The sequence below is a fragment of the Theropithecus gelada genome, chromosome 15 (genome assembly GCF_003255815.1).
Source record: "Theropithecus gelada isolate Dixy chromosome 15, Tgel_1.0, whole genome shotgun sequence".
Classification (NCBI taxonomy): Eukaryota; Metazoa; Chordata; class Mammalia; order Primates; family Cercopithecidae; genus Theropithecus; species Theropithecus gelada.
Window position 1 is genome coordinate 32,053,058 of NC_037683.1, and position 12,488 is coordinate 32,065,545.

General features: G+C 39.0%; 1 protein-coding gene across 2 annotated transcripts in view; it reads left to right on the forward strand.

The window, feature by feature from the left end:
* CTNNAL1 (catenin alpha like 1) overlaps positions 1-12,488 on the forward strand; it is a 72,290-nt gene that overhangs the window by 38,635 nt on the left and 21,167 nt on the right. For both annotated transcript variants that reach the window (XM_025359772.1, XM_025359774.1), the window contains exons 9-11: positions 1,481-1,639; positions 3,821-3,913; positions 9,015-9,165. In XM_025359772.1, coding sequence (XP_025215557.1) covers positions 1,481-1,639; positions 3,821-3,913; positions 9,015-9,165 — 403 coding nt within the window. The remainder of the gene's footprint in view (positions 1-1,480; positions 1,640-3,820; positions 3,914-9,014; positions 9,166-12,488) is intronic.

Consider the following 12,488-nt stretch of genomic DNA (forward strand, 5'->3'; position numbering starts at 1 on the left):
ACTAAAGTATTGTTAAAATCCTGACTATCAGTAGAACATGGTCTACTGGTGATAGACTGAGTGGCTTTCCATAGGCTTCATTTTCGTTACCTCTTATATGGATATATCCATGTCAACCTCATAGAATTCTTGTAAGGATTAAGGGAGGTAATGTATATAAGGCTGCTGTCAGGACGTGGCATAGAGCAGGAACTTTGCGTTTGTCCTGCCTCCCTCTCTTACACGTGAGAAGAGTTACGTGACCTTGGCAAGATACAGTCTCTGTGGAGCTGTTTGATAGTCTGTAAAATAAATGACTGGCATTAGATATTCTCTAAGGTCCTGCTGGCAAAGCAAAATCTTTTTAAGTTCTTATGTGGCATTTAGTTTCCTAAGGAAAGTGAATTTTAGTTTCTTTGTTCTAACTGTAATTATTCTCACTTAGTTGCATGAATGTAGAGACTATCCTATTGTTAATTTTGGAGACAATCCTCTACTTTGAATTGAGGTTGGATTACTTCCAGGAAAAAAGAAGTCACTTCATTCAAATAGATTTAATTCAAAGTCAGATTTTTCTGAGAACAATGTTATTAAAAATGATCTATTTTTGGACAACCCCAAAATAACCTGTCATGTCATTAAAAAAAAAAAAAAGGGCAAGATAAGAAGAAAAGATTTTGGAGTAATAGTGTCCAAAGATATCTAGTAAGAGTAAGCCATGCATTCCACCCAAAGTCAATAAAACCATGGGATTTGTGTCACCCTTTAATCTGTTGTTTTTCCTGGGACCCAGTTTGTTCGTAGAGGTAGAGAGTAAAGATCTGGATCGCAACTATAGACAGATTCTGACCTCCCTGAGAGCAGGGGTTGTGTTCCACTTGTCATGTATGCTCAGCCTCTAGTACAGTGCTGCAGTGCTTGCCATGATATAGGTTTTTAATAAATTTTGTTAAATACCTAATTGACTGTATCTCACATTGGTACTTTTTCAGAAGTATGCTAAAGAACTTATTAATGATCACAAAATGCCAATTTTCTTAGTACTCTAAATATTGCACTCTTAATACTCTTAATGCTGTTTCATTCCTCACCAACTTTAAGACTAGCAGAAGCATTTTTCACCTAAGGGAGAAGCTACATGGGAAAGAACTGGTTGATAACAGAATGGAAAAGAGACAAGATTACTCAGCGAATAACCAGTTCATCTTTTAGAAACAGCATTAGCACTAGCACCAGGGGGTTAAAGGATGAATTAGATATCACTCCTGCCCTTGAGAGAAACTGTAAGCTCACCAGTGCTACACAACTCCTACTGTTACACAGGGAACTTTACACCCTCCCCTCAGTGGAACCCATGGAACTGCTTTGCGGCTTCTCTTTATCAATAGTTTTAAAGTGCTGATGTGGTGCTTGGTCACAAAATGTTATTGTTTGTTTTCTTTCCTTCATCACCCTTCTCCTTCTCCAACCCCCACTCCCCCACCCACACACACATCTGCAGCTTCATAGTACAGCGACACAGCTGGCAGCAGATCTATTAAAATACCATGCTGATCATGTGGTTCTAAAAGCATTAAAACTTACTGGAGTAGAAGGAAATTTAGAAGCGTTGGCTGAATATGCCTGTAAACTCTCTGAACAGAAAGAGCAGCTTGTTGAGGTGAGTAAACAAGGTGCTAAAGAAATTGTAGTTTAATAATGGCTTTATTAAACTATGTGGGAATGTTAACACAAATACACTTTTGGGTTAATTTATCTGAGCATTTTCTCTCTCCTTTGGAATCTTAAAAGCATAGCATGTATCTGTTCTGTTCCTGCAATGGTCTGGTCTCTAAAACAAAAAAAAAAAAGTGCTAAGACCCACAAAGAACTTCTTAATCTTCTTTTCCTTATCCTCTCAGAGAAGTTAGACCTTGGAGTAGAGCCATGGAGGTATGTTGTATGACCTTGTTTCTGTTCGAATCCGTCAGGGTCTCAGCAGGGAGGAGATGGCACACTCAAATTAGGATAATTTGAAGAGAGTTTAATAAAGAAACTATTTACAATTGCATAGACAGGGCATGGGGGAAACATACATGAGAGAGCAGTAATTGGGGCGAGTGGTAGCAAGGCTGGTACCACCCCAGGCCCACATTAACAGGGGAATGTGGAATGTGGAAGCCTTTCAGAGAACTGCCTTGAGAGCTTTGTGATTTTAGGACTAGGCCCAGAGACAGCCCAAGGCGACCCTCCTGGGAGGAGCATGGGAGTCGAGGAGCGTGGGAGTCAAAGCCCATTCTCTCCTTGGTTCTGTTCATCTGTGGATGGGGCTTCCCACTGGATATCCCATTAGGATAATCCCAATTATCCAAACATAGGTGTAGACAATATAGGTCAGTCTCCCAGGGCAAATGGCAGATGTGAGAAGGGAGGAGAGCAGTTAAGGAGGGACAACGAGAAGACATCTGACACACAATTCCAAATCTTAGTTATGAGTTACTGATGCTTCACCTGACACTTGTGTTATAATTCCAGTTAGGCTTATTAATTGATATTCTGAGCCTTCTGCCTATTGAAAATGTCAGATATCTACTAGGAAAAAAAACCCAACTGTATTAGTCTATCCTCACTCTGCTGATAAAGACATACTCAAGACTGGATAATTTATAAAAAAAAAAAAGGGGGGGGGCGGTTTAATGAACTCACAGTTCCACATGGCAGAGGAGGCCTCATAATCAAAGCAGAAGGCGAAGGAGGAGCAAAGGCACATCTTCCATGGCAGCAGGCAAGAGAGTATGTACAGGGGAATTCCCGTTTATAAAACCATCAGATCCTGTGAGACTTATTCACTATCACTAGAACAATATGGAGGAAACTGCCCTCGTGATTCAGTTACTTCCACCTGGTCCCGCCCTTGACATGCGGGGATTATTACCAATTCAAGGTGAGATTTGGGTGGGGACACAGCCAAACCATATCACCAACCAAACAAAAAACTGAACCCATGTATAGCTTATATGTGTGAGGTAATTGCTAGCCAACATGTATATAAACGCACAGATATGAACCATTTGGCGATCTTCACATAATCTAACATACCCTGCTCACCAAATCTCAAAGACTAATGGTTAAAAGGAACCTTTAGACGAATTGAACTGCCTTCCTCTCCTTTACTTGTTTACGTGGAAGCCTAAAAACTTCTGGGGGAACATTCTTAAAATGACTATAGATATAGCTTCTTCATTTAATAAATTTGATGCTGCTGTGTTTATAAACCAAATATTATAACTATAGGGAAATTGCTTATTTTAGGAATCCTGCAGCAAATCTTTTTAACATTGAAAAAAAATGTTCTCTGATTTTCTGTTTTAAGCATCAGGATTTTCAGTAATTTCCTCTGATATAGGGTCTCTCCTTATTATACCAGTCTGCCTAATCCAATGTTAGCTCCATTGGAAGATGGTGTTGATAGAACGTGTAGCTTGTAGCAACTCTGACATAGTTTAGCTATGAGACCTTGAGCAAGTTACTTCTCTGAGCCAAATTTCTTTATATATAAAATATGTGGGCACTACTAGGTCCTTCCAAAGGTTCCTTATGTTTCTAATATTCTGTAACCACCTTGCTATGATTGGATAGGAAGTAGAAACAGTGTTATACCTTTATTGGTATCTGCTTTGTTCCCAGAGAATCTATTGGTGACCAATATAATATTATAATAATCTTCTCAGTAATGTTTAAGTTTATTTTAATAGGTTTTAAGAAATTTTATTTGTAAAATGTTCTTTTTAATTATAAAATGATACTATGTATTGTGGAGGATGAGGATGTGAAAGTTAACTGTAGACATGTTTTCTTGTAGACCTGTCGATTGTTACGACACATATCTGGGACAGAACCTATGGAAATAACCTGTATACATGCAGAGGAGACATTTCAGGTGACTGGCCAACAGGTATGGTAATAGCAGATTGCTCCTTCTGTATTGTGTCCTATCTGAGTGTTGTAACAAATTGTGTGGATGGAAGCTATAAATGGTTCTTCGTAACTAAAGTCCAAATCTATGTAGAGAAAGAAAGATAATGGAATTTCTGTTGGTAGTGTGCCAGAACATGGCTAACCTTCCATTGGAGCTGGTCATCTGCCATATTGGAGACTGGTTCATTTAACTAATACTCTAGTTTATATCTATTTTAAAGGAAGTTGTTTACAATGTACTTATTATAACATGTTTGGAGATTAAGTTATCATGACATAAGAAGCCATATGTTATGTAATATTCACATTTCAACCTAATATTCAAATACGTTTCATGGTAATAATTAGGACATGAGACTAAGACACAAACAAAACAATGTTATGATATTACTTATAAGATTCAATTGGGACCAGGCATGGTGGCTAACACCTGTAACCCAGCACTTTGCGAGGCTGATGTAGGAGGATCACTTGAGTACAGGAGTTTGAGACTACCCTGTGTCACACAGCAAGACCCTGTCTCTGCAAAAAATAAAAATTACGCATGTGCAGTGGTGCATACCTGTAGTCCTAGCTACTCAGGAGGCTGAGGCAGGGGGATAGCTTGAGTCCAGGAGTTTGAAGCTGTAGTGAGCTATGATTGTGTCACTGTACACCAGGCTGGGTGACAGAGCAAGTGTCCATATCGGGGGGGAAAAAAAAAGATCCAATCAGAAGCAAAATAACTATCTTAAATTAGGCAAATAGTACATTATAGTGTTAAAATAATAATTATGATAACCAGAATTAGCAACCACTGAAAGAATGTTCTGTTCAATGTTAAATGAAAAAAGTAGGCCGGGCGCGGTGGCTCAAGCCTGTAATCCCAGCACTTTGGGAGGCCGAGACGGGCGGATCACGAGGTCAGGAGATCGAGACCATCCTGGCTAACATGGTGAAACCCCGTCTCTACTAAAAAATACAAAAAACTAGCCGGGCGCGGTGGCGGGCGCCTGTAGTCCCAGCTACTCGGAAGGCTGAGGCAGGAGAATGGCGTGAACCCGGGAGGCGGAGCTTCAGTGAGCAGAGATCCGGCCACTGCACTCCAGCCTGGGCGGCTGAGCGAGACTCCGTCTCAAAAAAAAAAAAAAAAAGAAAAAAGTAGGGTACAGATTTGTATGTATACAAATTATTTCCATAATTTCATATGTGTAGAAATGTATATACATATGAAAATACCTATATGACAATATCCTTGTGTAGCTAGGGTTTTTTTTCTGGATTTTCTATAGTAGAGGTAACATTTGTCCCTATAATCTTCAAAAGCTTTTTTAAAACTGATCATCTCATTTAATACTGTTCCTGTCAAATTAATCTAAGGAAAGTGTTTAAAGACAGAGCTTCCTCCTTTTTTTTTTTTTTGTTTTTTTTTTTTTTTGAGACAGAGTCTCGCTCTGTCGCCCAGGCTGGAGTGCAGTGGTGCGATTTCGGCTCACTGCAGCCTCTGCCTCCCAGGTTCAAGTGATTCTCCAGCCTCAGCCTCCTAAGTAGCTGGTATTACAGGCATTTGCCACCACACCTGGCTAATTTTTTTGTTTTTAGTAGAGACAGGGTTTCACTGTGTTGGTCAGGTTGGTCTCGAACCCCTGACCTTGTGATCCCCCCACCTCAGCCTCCCAAAGTGCTGGGATTACAGGCGTGAGCCACCGTGCCCAGCTGTTTCCTTCTTTTTTAGAGTCTAAGCTGTAAAATAAAGTTTTGCAGTTGTTCTTTTATTTATATTTTAATTTATACTTTATTTATATCCGTTTATTTACTGTCAGCCAAAAGGATTCCTCCTAACTTGCAATATTGGGCAGTAGAGGTTGAGTCCCTGGATCTTTGATTTATAGCTGAGAACAGTGCAAGTGACCTAGACTCAATGATGGCATGTGCCCTCTAGGAGAATCATGTTGGATGTTGGAGGGATGATCTCATGCTCTCCTGTAGAGAACAGTGTCAAAGGCTTATCATGAAAGCAGGAATTATATGAATGAACCTCCACAATGATTATCTGCTGAACACTTCATTACAACCAGGGGACATGTTTGCTGGGAGAAACTGTGTCTTCAATATTGGTATGAGAGTCACTCTTCTTGCCTTGGCTGCGAATGTATTCCAATAGAACTGGAGGGCTTGACTCTCCTGCCATATGCAATCAGTTGTTGCTCCTATCCTGAGGCCCTGCTTGCCATCTGGTTGCAATTTTTGGTTTATTGTTTCTATTGCAGCAGAGATATTAGGAATAGTCATATTTTGTTCCCCAGGATAGTGGCAGAGCATGTTGTTAATAACGTGTATAACTTGAGAAGCTTTTTCTGTTCCCAAAGCCTCAGCTTCCACTCCTAGTCTTTGCCATCTGCCTCACAAAAGGATAATTTAAGGACATTGAGCATGCCTCTGGGATAATTTATTTCTGGATATCTCTGCTTTGGCAATGTTATTTTTATACTTCCTTTAAAATGTTAGACATACTGAGGGAACAACTGAACAGTTTGTACACTAGTTGAGAGGACAGCAATGCCGAAATCTAGCCTGTAGTCCATGGCAAGTTATGTGCCTGCTTTCCCTGAAGAGGGGAACCTTGTTCTTGTAACACTGCCATCTGTTTGGCAAGTGCTGTGCCTTTGACACTATGCCCACCCCAGAGGGAGGAGCACCTAGTTGTAATTCATTCAAAGGAACCAACTATTAATATATTAGCTAACATGGCCCTGATCATATTAATCTTCTATAAGTTCTCCAATGACTTTCTCACTCAGAAGAAAATTTTACCATCTATGCTTATCCATTACATGGCCACTGGCCACCTTCCTTTTGCTCATGTCAGTCTGTTCCTCTGGCTTACTTGCTATTCCTCGAACACTCCAGAAATGTTTCTGCCTCATCCCAAATGACTGCTCCTCGATTTCCCTGTAGCTCCCTTACCTTTTCAGTGACCCTCTAACTTAAAATACTGTGACCACCTAAAGCCCTCCATCATTCTCACCCTTTATTTTGATACATATTTTTTATTCCCTTCTAAAATATTTTATAATTTATTTTAATTGTGTCTCTCCCCACTGCTTGTTATAAGGTGAGTCCCATGAAGCCAGGGACATTTATCTGTTTCATTCACAGCTGTTTCCCCAGCACCTGGAATGTGGACACAGTGCCTACCAGTATGTAGTAGGTGAATGAATAGTCGTGTTAGTTGTATACATATGTGTGTGTGAATAATCTTATATAATAAACTCCATGGAACAGCAACATCACTTGTTAGTAATGGGCATCTCTATCACATTGTCCTGTTAATTTCCCTCATAGCACTTATCATAATTTATAATATTTTAATTGTGTGCTTGTTTATTGTTCCAAATCCCCACTAGAGTATAAGCTTCATAATAGAGGGCTTTTATCTTCTTTTTTATCACCTTATCCCCAGCACCTAGTATTATTTTTACACATAGTGGATTCTCTAAAATACTACTTACTGGATGAGTGTTTGATATAATATCCCCAGTCTGTGAAACAAGAAGGTAGAAAGAATCAAGGACTGTTGTCATGAATAGAAGGTGAAGTGGTAGAAGGATCTGCTGTGAATGTATCAAGACTGAACTCTGAATTCCTAGATCCTGGATCTTTGTGTGTGTGTGTGTTTTATTTAATGGGCCATCAGGAGATCTCGGTAGGTTGGTCTGGTCGATGGCTTCTATTTTGAGGTAGAAGCTAAAGTTTAATTTCTATTGAATGTCAGGTCAGGAGGTGTGTGAAGACTCAACCCAGCCATCTATTTTCTGCCTACATTACAATTAGCATCCATCAAGTCCTTTGTGTTAGAGAGTGATTATTATATGAAAGATAAAATGTTAATTGATTCATTAATTCATTCATGTAGTAGCTAACACTAAATAAAACCCCAAATGCCAAAATCTCAGGCTTAATATAATAGCAGTTTATTTCTCACTTGTATTAAGTCCTGATTAATGGTATGTCTTTTTCCCTCTTGGCAATCTGGTCTCCTTTCATTTTGTGCCTCGTTAGCCCTTAGGACCTCAGAGTCCCTACTGGATCCTGTGCACTGAACCATCAGATGTGGAAGGGAGAGAGCACTGAGGGGCATGAGGGAGGTTTGGATCAGTTATGATGGAAGTGGTGACCCACATTCAAGTGAGGACGGAACTCAGTCTCTTGGCCTTACGTCTCCACTAGGGAGGCTGGGAAATGTAATCTTCCTGTGTATCCAGAGGGAAGACAAACAGATTTTGATGAAAACATAGCAGTCTCTGCAACAATTCATTTATTTATTCAACACATTTATTCAGCCCATGTGGTGGTACGTAAAAGTACCAGGATGATTTCTGCCCTCTTTACAAGTGTTTTGTGAGAGGCAGTGTGATGTGATGGAAAGAGCCTGAACTTGAATCAGGTAGATCTGTGTTTAGATATCAACTCTGTATATACTTGTAATAGGATCTGGCACAAGTTACTGGGTATCTCTGAGCTTCAACTTTTCCAGCTGAAAGATGGGAACAATGCTTATTTGGGAAAAGTAGTATTTTATTTGTATATTTTGGGTGATTTTAATGTATTAATATATCTCAAACACAAACACAGTATCTCAAGCATGTATCTACCAACTACTTATGGGTGTATATATATGTTACTTATTATTATCACTACCTTTCCTGCTACTACCACTGCTGCTACCACCACCACTATTACTGCTACCTTTGCTACTCTGTATACAGTACACTTTTTATGGTCTGAGTATAACTCTTTGAATTATTCTATGGGAACAACTTTGTTCAGTTTTACTTGAATGAAGAGAATTGCTCCCTGAATGCAGGTTTGTATATAATAATGCATACTATTTATCTGCAGGTCAGATTATAAGATACAGCAAATTTTGTCCTACTGTGTGTCTTCATATTGCCCAACATGGAGCTTGTGTATGGAAATTACTTCATAGTTGTTTATTGAGTTGAATTGAACAGCAGATTTACTTACCTTTGGTCTCCAAAGTTATTCTGAGGGCTAAGATTTTGAAATTCACACAGGTGTGTATTGTGTTTCTTTAGATAATTTCTGCTGCTGAAACATTGACATTGCATCCATCTAGTAAAATTGCTAAAGAAAACCTAGATGTGTTTTGTGAAGCTTGGGAATCCCAAATTAGTGACATGTCAACACTGCTAAGAGAAATCAGTGATGTGTTTGAAGGAAGACGAGGTGAGAAACTATCCACATAACGAAATGTGTTATTATTTTAATGTAACTCTTGTTAGTTTTTTAATGCCAAACCTCAACTGCAAATGAATTCTTGTTGTAACCCTGCTGGGTTATTTTTGTAGTAAAATATTGTTCACAAAAAAATTACAAAAATATTATTTTATCCTCCTTTATTTTAGTAGCCAAGCAGTAAAGTTTGTTGTACAACAGTGTAGTAGGGCAGGTGTGGTGGCTCACGCTTGTAATCCCAGTGCTTTGGGAGGCCGAGGCAGGTGGATCATTTTGAAGTCAGGAGTTCAAGACCAGCCTGGCCAACATGGTGAAACCCTGTCTCTACTAAAAATACAAAAATAAGCCGAATGTGTTGATGTGTGCCTGTAATCCCAGCTACTACAGCTGAGACATGAGAATCACTTGAACCCGGGAGGCGGAAGTTGCAGTGAGCTGAGATGGCGCCACTGTACTCCAGCCTGGGTGACAGAGCAAGACTCTGTCTCAAAAGCAAGACAAAACAAAACAAAAACAGCATAGTAGATCTCTGAATTAATATTAACATTCTAGTTTTCCTGTTGAAATTGTCATTTACTTCTTCTAAATTGTTGTTTAGTTATAATGCAACAGCTCTTTTATAATGCAGTAATTCTCTGTTTTAATTCTAATAACTTAATAATGAAATGAATGTAGTTATTTGATTTTTGAATTGCTTTCCTTCCACTTGGATGGAATCTCTTTCCTTGATGACTACATAATCTTGGAATATTGCCTGTGGTGGGTAAGTTCATTGGTATTTCTACAACATGTAGAATAGCGCCTTACAATGTATAGGAAAGCATCATTTTTATTCTTTATTTTAATATTGAGTGGAAGTTTTGTTTATTTCCCATTGTACTGTGTGTCCTGTTATTTATGTTTACATGTTTATATTTTTTCTCTTCAAATGGCTTCTGTAGTGTCAAAGCTTGCTTATTTTTTTAAATAAAATGTCATTTAAAGTTATTATATCAAATTACATATTTTTTACTAAGTATGCCCATTTAAACATTTCATATTTTAAAAATACTCATTTAGGATAAATGTTAATTTGCTTAAAAATCAGGCATAATAGAATTATAGCTGTAACATTTGGAAAGTATGATAAATGTTTACCATGCTTCCATATTTAAAAATTTCTGTAATAGTCGAATGGCATATGATTTTGATGCTTTGTAACATATTTATAGTTACATAGATTTTTATATGAGCCAAATTTCAGATATTAAAAGGTAAATGATATAATTGATCCACCTTTAAAAGGAAGAGTGGTCACTTAGCCTTAGGGACTGTTGGGAAATGAAGAGCAGTGGCTTGCTGTGGTGATAAGATACCTGGTGTGGGTTATCCTAGAGTATCTGTAAGGCCCAGCTCTTTCTCAAACTGGTGTTAGGCTGTTCCCTGCTCCCAGCCCAAGTGTCCTTGGCTCAATAATGAAAGTCTTAGATTGAGTGATCTCAGTGACCTGTCAGCTCTAAAAGTCTTTTGTGAGCACTACCTGAAGTTAGTGTACTTTCGACTTCTGGGCATAGAATATACCGTGCACTGTGTCTTTATCCTGCCTGGCTCTCTTTAAAGGCCAGAGGAATATTGTCTTCTGGCTTTATCAGTTGTCATCAGCTCATGAAAATAGGGAGGCTGGAGGAGTACCACAGAATGGCTATTTTTCTGGCATGTGATTGACTCTGCGTACTTGTAAACGTGTTCCACGTGCACTGTGAGAAGCTTTACTAATAGCTGCAGCCATTCTGAAAAGAATATGGCGTCAAGCCTGGCCAGCTGCTTCTCCTCTTTACCAGAATGCCATTAAGCGTAGTACAGGTTTCTCCTATACTGTTTTCAGTGCTGAATAGGTTTTTGTTTTCATTCATGTAAACATGGGCTATGGCTGACTTTTCACTACTTGTACTTCTTCCGTGTCCCTAGGCCAGTGAGTTCATCATCATCTGAAACGGACATGGTTCTAGTCTTCTTGACCAAGGGCCTGAGCCCCCTTCCTCTTTGTGTTTAAGATCCTCACAGTTTCTCAACCAGGCTGTTAGACCAACATTTTGGTCTATCTTTTATCTTTTATTTCCTTAAGAAGAGGAGTTATAACAGCCTTTTCCCCCCTCTCAAGAAAGATAGCAGTCATTTAACAGTTATTCTCTGCCTTAATCCCAGGCGATGTTCTGAGTAGCAACTACAGTAGCAATTAAAAGTTGATAAGCTTGGCAAGGGGGTTTTCTTTCTATAAATACAAGTAATTTTTTTCACTTAAAACAGAAAACAAACCCAAGTTGCATTTTCCATCAAGAGGTCTCTTCCTTCCTCTGAGATCTGAGTGCTAATCTCATGTTAGGGATAGAATTGGGTAGAAGTTGAAATCCAGGTTCTGAAGTGGACAGCCTAGGTTCCAATCCTGCCTCTGCTATTTCCTAACTTAATCTCTCTGTGCTTCAAGTTTTACATCTGCAAAATGAGGATAATGATGACAAAACTACCTAATATGGTAAGTGTGAAGATTAAATAAAATAAGTTAATTCACAGTAAATTCTCAATAAATGTTACCTCTATCAGCCTCAGCATCATGACCACTGTTACCTTGCAGTAAAACTAAATAGTTTATGAGAAAACATTAGGTCCGATTTCTCTTCCTTAACCTCAGTCTCTCCGACTTTCTGGCATCCCTCTCTCCCTATGTCCTTTCTCCTACTCTACTCTAGGGAGGACTAGCCTGTCTGGCCCCACCATAGAAAAATCTCTAGATCTGCAGAAGCAGAGGTAAACTCCTCGCTGCTTTGTACAAATGAAGCTCATCCCTTCTCCAATGGTGAATTGACACCCTCTGAAAGATTCCTCTCACCGGACATCTAATGCAACATTAATTCAGTGTCCTCCTTTTCTGTCTCCGAGATTTGCCTTTCTTCTACCAAAGTTAGGCTCTTTTAAAAAAAATAGCTAGGGAAGTTTAAGGAAAAGTAAAAGCCACAGGCTACTAAGGTCTGTGTGGGTAACATTGTAAACATGATCCTTCAGGGGTCTATGACTATTATAACCATAAAAATAACAGTAGCTGCCATCTATTGAGAATTTACTGGGTTCCAGGTACTTTCATAAGTACTGGATGTCCATTTTCTCATTTAATCCTCTCAGTAACCTGGAAACAGTTATTATTTCCACATATTACGTATGATGAAACTGAGGCTCAAAGTATCCCACAGTGAGTAAACTACAGGAGCTGGGACCCTTACTGAGGTTTGAATGATGCCAAAGATGAAATTTTATTAACTACCCATACTCCATTACTCAAG